The 5,364-nt window shown below is 50.6% G+C and overlaps 1 protein-coding gene across 1 annotated transcript in view; it reads right to left on the bottom strand.

Moving 5' to 3' along the window:
- IGSF10 (immunoglobulin superfamily member 10) overlaps positions 1 to 5,364 on the bottom strand; it is an 11,013-nt gene that overhangs the window by 3,280 nt on the left and 2,369 nt on the right. The window contains exons 4-6 of the mRNA XM_017734414.1: positions 5,050 to 5,362; positions 682 to 4,536; positions 5 to 78 (exon numbers count right to left, since the gene is read on the bottom strand). Coding sequence (XP_017589903.1) covers positions 5 to 78; positions 682 to 4,536; positions 5,050 to 5,362 — 4,242 coding nt within the window. The remainder of the gene's footprint in view (positions 1 to 4; positions 79 to 681; positions 4,537 to 5,049; positions 5,363 to 5,364) is intronic.

The raw sequence follows: 5,364 nt of genomic DNA, 5'->3' as shown, positions 1-5,364 counted from the left end.
GCGCCCGGGCGATGGACAGCGTCCCGTTGGCCAGCACCACCCACCGGCCGGCACCGCGGCGTCCCGGAGCATCGGGCCCTGCGAGCAAGGGCGGCAGCACAGCCTGTCAGCACCTGCCTCGGTTCCTTCTCCTCAGTCCCAAACACCCTGGCCTGGTCTGCTTTGCCCAAGTAACCCCATATATATAGAGATAAATAATAACAGCGATAAAATGGAGAGAAACCAGAGTATTTTGCATATAGAATGACAAAGCTTTAAAGTAAGAATGAAGCTGAATCTCCAGCAGAGACAAAGTCTGGATAAAGCAGATGGGGCTTTGCAGTCCAGACCTGGCACAGCTGTAACTGGATTTGAGTGTTTTTACCACATTTTTCTTTTCACTTGTCTCACTGTTCTGGAATAGCAGGTAATGTACAATAAATACTGAATTCTTCCCACAATAAGCAAGAAATTATAGTTAAACATACATTTTTTTTTTTTTTTTAATCATTTCACTAAAGAGCTCTTCCAGAATCAGCACTAAGATGATCCAGTGAGTCCCTGTCACTGTTTCCAAGTTTACCTTTCACTGGTATTTCATAGCACTCTGAAATGAAGCAATGCTTGAGTTTGGCACACAGAAGAGGTGCCAAATTACAGCACTAATGGAGGGTAAATTCTGGAGAGGTTTATCAAGCTCACCTGATGATATCTTTGTCCACTGTATTATTGGAAGGGGATTCCCAGTAGCTTCACAAGGAATAAAGGCATCGGAATCTGCCAGCAGAGTGAAAGCAGCCAAATTCCCTCCGACTATTCTGGGCTTTGAAAAATGGTTTCTGCTTGCAGAACCTAAGGTGATGAGATTGGGGATGGTGGCAGTTTCTTGATCTCTTCTTTCAGACCAGCCACTGACAGAGCTGTCCTTGTCCCTGCCCCACGGAGATGCGATCTGTGGTGACTGCAGTGTGGGCCCCCGCTCTGTGCCTTTGGGAGGTGGCTCGGGCTGGTGTCCGGCATCCCCCCGCGGAGGCGAGGAGGCTCTGGCGCTCGGTGCAGGTGGCACGGCTGCGGTCGGGGCTGGCAGAGGAGAGGGGTGCCGAGTGCTGGGAGCAGTGACTGCAGCGGGAGCACTTGGCACGGTTCTTGCTGGGAATGTGGCCTGTGCTGCCTGGTTTTTCTCCCCCATTTTCAGGTAGGATTTTTCTCCTGCCGTGGCAGTGGCTCTGATGTGCTGAGCAGGTACTGGCCCTGATGTGGCCCTGACTGCAGCAGGTCGGGCACTTGTGGCACCAGGAGGCTCGTCCAGCCATGGTGAGGTTTGGAGACCCATGGTGGGGGTCTGGGCAGCACTAGTGGGTGGTGACGTGGCCAGCTGGGTGTTCCTCTGTGTGCCTGGTGTGGTTTGGAGTGCCACGATGGGGCTCTGAGCAGTCAGACTGCCAGGCAGTGATGTTGCTGTCTGGGTGTTCCTCCAGGTGCCCAGCATTGCTGACGTCTGTGTGGCTGCCGTGGGCCTGTGCTGCGGTGCCTCGGGGGTGCCAGGGATCCACAGTGCTGATGTTTTGGCCATGGAGACTGCACTGACGCTCCCTGGTAGAGGTTTTGCGGGTGTGAGGCTTGGAGGCACAGCTGGTGATGTAACTGTAGCCACACGCTGTGGGGCAGGTGCTTTAGGAGGCCTCTTCCTCCTCTGACCTCTCCTTCCTCCCACTCTGAATATTTTACTTTTGGCGAGTCTGGTGTCAGTTTGAGGAGTAGTAACGAGTGTACCTGTTGGCTTCAAACCCATTGCACCCAATCCACTGGTTGCAGTAGTGGCAGTGTCCTTTGCAGTGACAGATGTGCCTGCGGTAGCAGCTTTTTGCCTTGCACTACGTTTGTTTTCCTCTTCCCTGGGGAATGCTGTGTTTTGATGGGCTCCCATGGGGCGCTCCAATGGCATATTCATGGCGGAGGGGGGTGCTTCTGGGCTAAATGGATTGATGGAACTGCTTAAGTTATTTACGGTTGGTACATTTGATACATAGTTCGTATTCAGTTGAACACCTGTAGCCACAGCTGTACTTCCTCGGGCAGACCCTGGTGTCCCAAAATTGTAGCGGTGCTCTTTCATACTTGGGATACGTCCTGGTCTAACAATTCGTCTCCGACCAGAAATTTTCCTTCGTCTTCCATGGTGCTGCTGGAGCTGGGGTGGATGAGTTGGAAGGTCCTGGATCACCCGAATTTGCTGACGAGTGGTGAAAGTTGAGGCCAGTGGTGGCTTAGGGGTTCCTCCTTTCTGAGTACTATGAAAATAAATGGGGCCAAATTCAGAGCTTGGTGCATTGACTGTCACCACAGGGACCTGGGGATCTGGTTTGGTGGAAACCTTATCAATAGACTCAGTAAAAATATGTAACTTGTCTGCTGTGCTTTGGGGAGTCACAGCCTTGCTGGTGCCTGTAGCTTCTGTTGTAGGTGTCACAGATGCAGATTTTAGATGCTGGTTATTAACTTCCCCAGAATATACTGAGTTTTGCCCAGCAGGGAAGAGTGTGGATGTTCCACTTGATACACTTGATTGTTTTACACCATTTGCTGGTATTTGACTCAAATCAGATCTTTCCCATGAGTCTGTAGGGCTTGGATATGTTTGTGGCCTTTTGCTGCCCGGTGCCACAGTGTGTGGAAGAGGTGAGGGTAGGGGAGTTAATGACACTGTGAGCAGGAGGGAGGTGTTCCTGGCAGGAGTGGGGTTCGCGGTCTGCTCGGGCCCTGCAGTGATTGCGAGTTCTGTTGCTCTGCCCAGAGCAGATACTGGGGGTCTCTCTGTTGCTGGTATCATGAATTCTTCTTCTGGAGATATGAGATCACCAGATGCCTCCTCCTCATCCTCAGGTTCCTCTGAGAGCTTATGGACTTGAATGGGTGGTTCTGTTGCAACTTCTTGTTTGTCTGTCACTGTCAAATTCCTCTTTGTTTTCTCCAACAAGGCTGCCCAGCGCTGTGGATCAACTCTCCTGCCTGAGGAAACAAACTGTCTCCTGTGTCCCCTGAACCGCCTGCCTGTTCTGTCTCCGTAGGGCCAGTGAGGCATTTTCCCGTGGCTGTTCCTCTGACGTGCGCTCTGTGCGCCCTGGCTGCTGGCTGCTGATGCAGCAGATTGCCCATGAGCTGTCAGGGTGGCTGGAGTGGCTGAGGGATGTCTCTGTGCTGCAGCAGAGCGCAGCAGTTCATTGCCAGAGCCCTCTTCCCACTCTCCCACAGCTCCGTGGTTTTTCTTCAGAGCAGTTTCATCCTGTCTCATTAGCACTTGGAAAACCAGAAGATCGACACCGTACTGATTGGCTGCAACACATCGGAAGTAGCCCACATCTCGCTCCGTCACTCCTTGTATTGTCAAGGTGCCATTGGCAAAAATATGTTTGTTTCCTACAGACTGACGAAGAATCGCGTGCTCAGGTGACACCCAGGTAACGGCAGCGTCCGGAGCGGCCGTGGACATGCAGGGAAGGTGGAGCGTGCTGCCGAGAGCCGTCGGCAGCTGGGCTCCATTCACTCCGTTGTGCTCCACGTGGGGATCCAGCACCGTAATCCGGAACGTGAGCGCGTCGGCGTCGTTGCGGTTGGTGCTGATGCAGTGATAGAGCCCCGTGTCAAACACGTCAGCCGTCCGCAGCGTCAGTGTCCCGCTTTTGAGGACTACGATTCTCCCATCCTCGCTGATATGGGGAGCTCGCACTTTGCTGCCATCGGCCAATATCCACTCCATGGCAGGAGCTGGCTCCCCAGCTGCCTGGCACCCCAGTTCCACGGTGCCCCCGACTAGCACAGTGTGCTCTGTTTGGGTGCTGTTGTCCCTGGAAATGATGGCCCAGTTATTTCTCACCTGGTTTTTGTCATCGCTGGGCAAACTGATCTGGGCGTCGGTGGAGTAGCGGATGTGCAGCGTGCTGAGTGTGGTGGCTGTCCTGTCCAGCTGCAGGGACACTTTGCTCTGCATCAGCCAGGCTGGCTCAGCTTGCAGGTCAGCCTCAATACTGGTGAAAAGTTCATCTTTCTCACTGTAGATCTGCTTATATTTGTAGCTAATAAGAGGCAGGTCAGTTGTCCGCCCAGTTTGCTCCAGTTTCAAGGGAGAATTGCTGTACAATGCCAGGATGCTCCACAGCTGCTGGATGTGTCCATAATCGATGCCACACACCAGGAATGCTGAGAACGAGGTTTTGAGGACTGTGCTGTTGCCATTTTTGTCAAATGAGATGGGAGACATTTCTTTAGGTTTCTGGACATTGCAAACCAAGTTGCCTCGATTTCCTGCTTGGTCAGTCATATTCAAAACCACAGATCCTATCGGAGCTATTAGATCCTTGGGAGACACGAAACTGAAATCCCCATCGTCTGGCACCGTGAGGTTTCTGGATTTCAGGGAGTCATGGATGACTGGCTTAGTGCAGGTGAAAGATGCAGAAGGAAGATCCACTAAACTTTTCCCATTATGATTTTTGGGACTAGCACAGACTGGACATTGATGGACACCAGAACTTCTCTCTTTTCTGCACTTTATAACATCTGAAGGGAAGAAAAGTTCAGTAAGCTTCTGTGCTACAAGTTTTAGTATTAAAAATGACATATAGCTTCTAACAAGTGGTTCTTTTGAATAAAATAAAACCAAAGCTTGAAGTGACATGTGAACGGCAGCAGCAGAGAAAGTACTCTGGTCCCTTGAGTTCCTTATTTTCTTTTTAAAGAATCAAGTGCAATGTGGCCCTTGCTCTTGCCAATTCCATGAAACTTAGCTTGTTCCCTGTGGATTCTCCTGGTGCCCAGAAGCTTTGGACTGGCCAAAGAAAATTCTCTGTTAAGGAAAGCTACACTTGGGAATGCGTTAAAGCCACTAAATTCATTTAATCTGGGAAAGTGAGTGGTATTAATCTCTTTACCCTGATTATACACACCTACAAAAATCCTATCTTCCAGACTTTTCTGGGAGAATAAATAGATGAATAAAGGGCAATTACCTGTATCGGGAAGAATAAGATGCTACAACAGGATTAAAGAGCATAAACAAAGCCTTCAGCTCACCTGGCCTCTCCTGTGCCCACTCAGCAAACCCCTGCAGGCTGCAATCACAGGACCAGGGGTTTCCATGGAGGTAAATGCTCTCGAGCTCTGACATGTAGGAAAACATTTCTTGTGGAAGTGAAGTCAGCACATTGTCAGACAGAGAGATGTGCTTTAGGAAGGATATTTTGAATATTTGACTATAGCGCAAGGTGACAAAAGTGTCTGGATGCAGCTGCTGAAGTAAATTTCCATCCAGGTGGACCAACCTCAAGGAAGTGAGTCCATAGAAAACATTGGGATTCACAAATTCGATTTGATTGTGGTCCATATGCA

The sequence above is a fragment of the Corvus brachyrhynchos genome, unplaced genomic scaffold (assembly GCF_000691975.1).
Source record: "Corvus brachyrhynchos isolate BGI_N302 unplaced genomic scaffold, ASM69197v1 scaffold544, whole genome shotgun sequence".
Classification (NCBI taxonomy): Eukaryota; Metazoa; Chordata; class Aves; order Passeriformes; family Corvidae; genus Corvus; species Corvus brachyrhynchos.
Note: the sequence above shows the minus strand (reverse complement) of the source record. Positions and strands in the feature narration are given on the sequence as shown.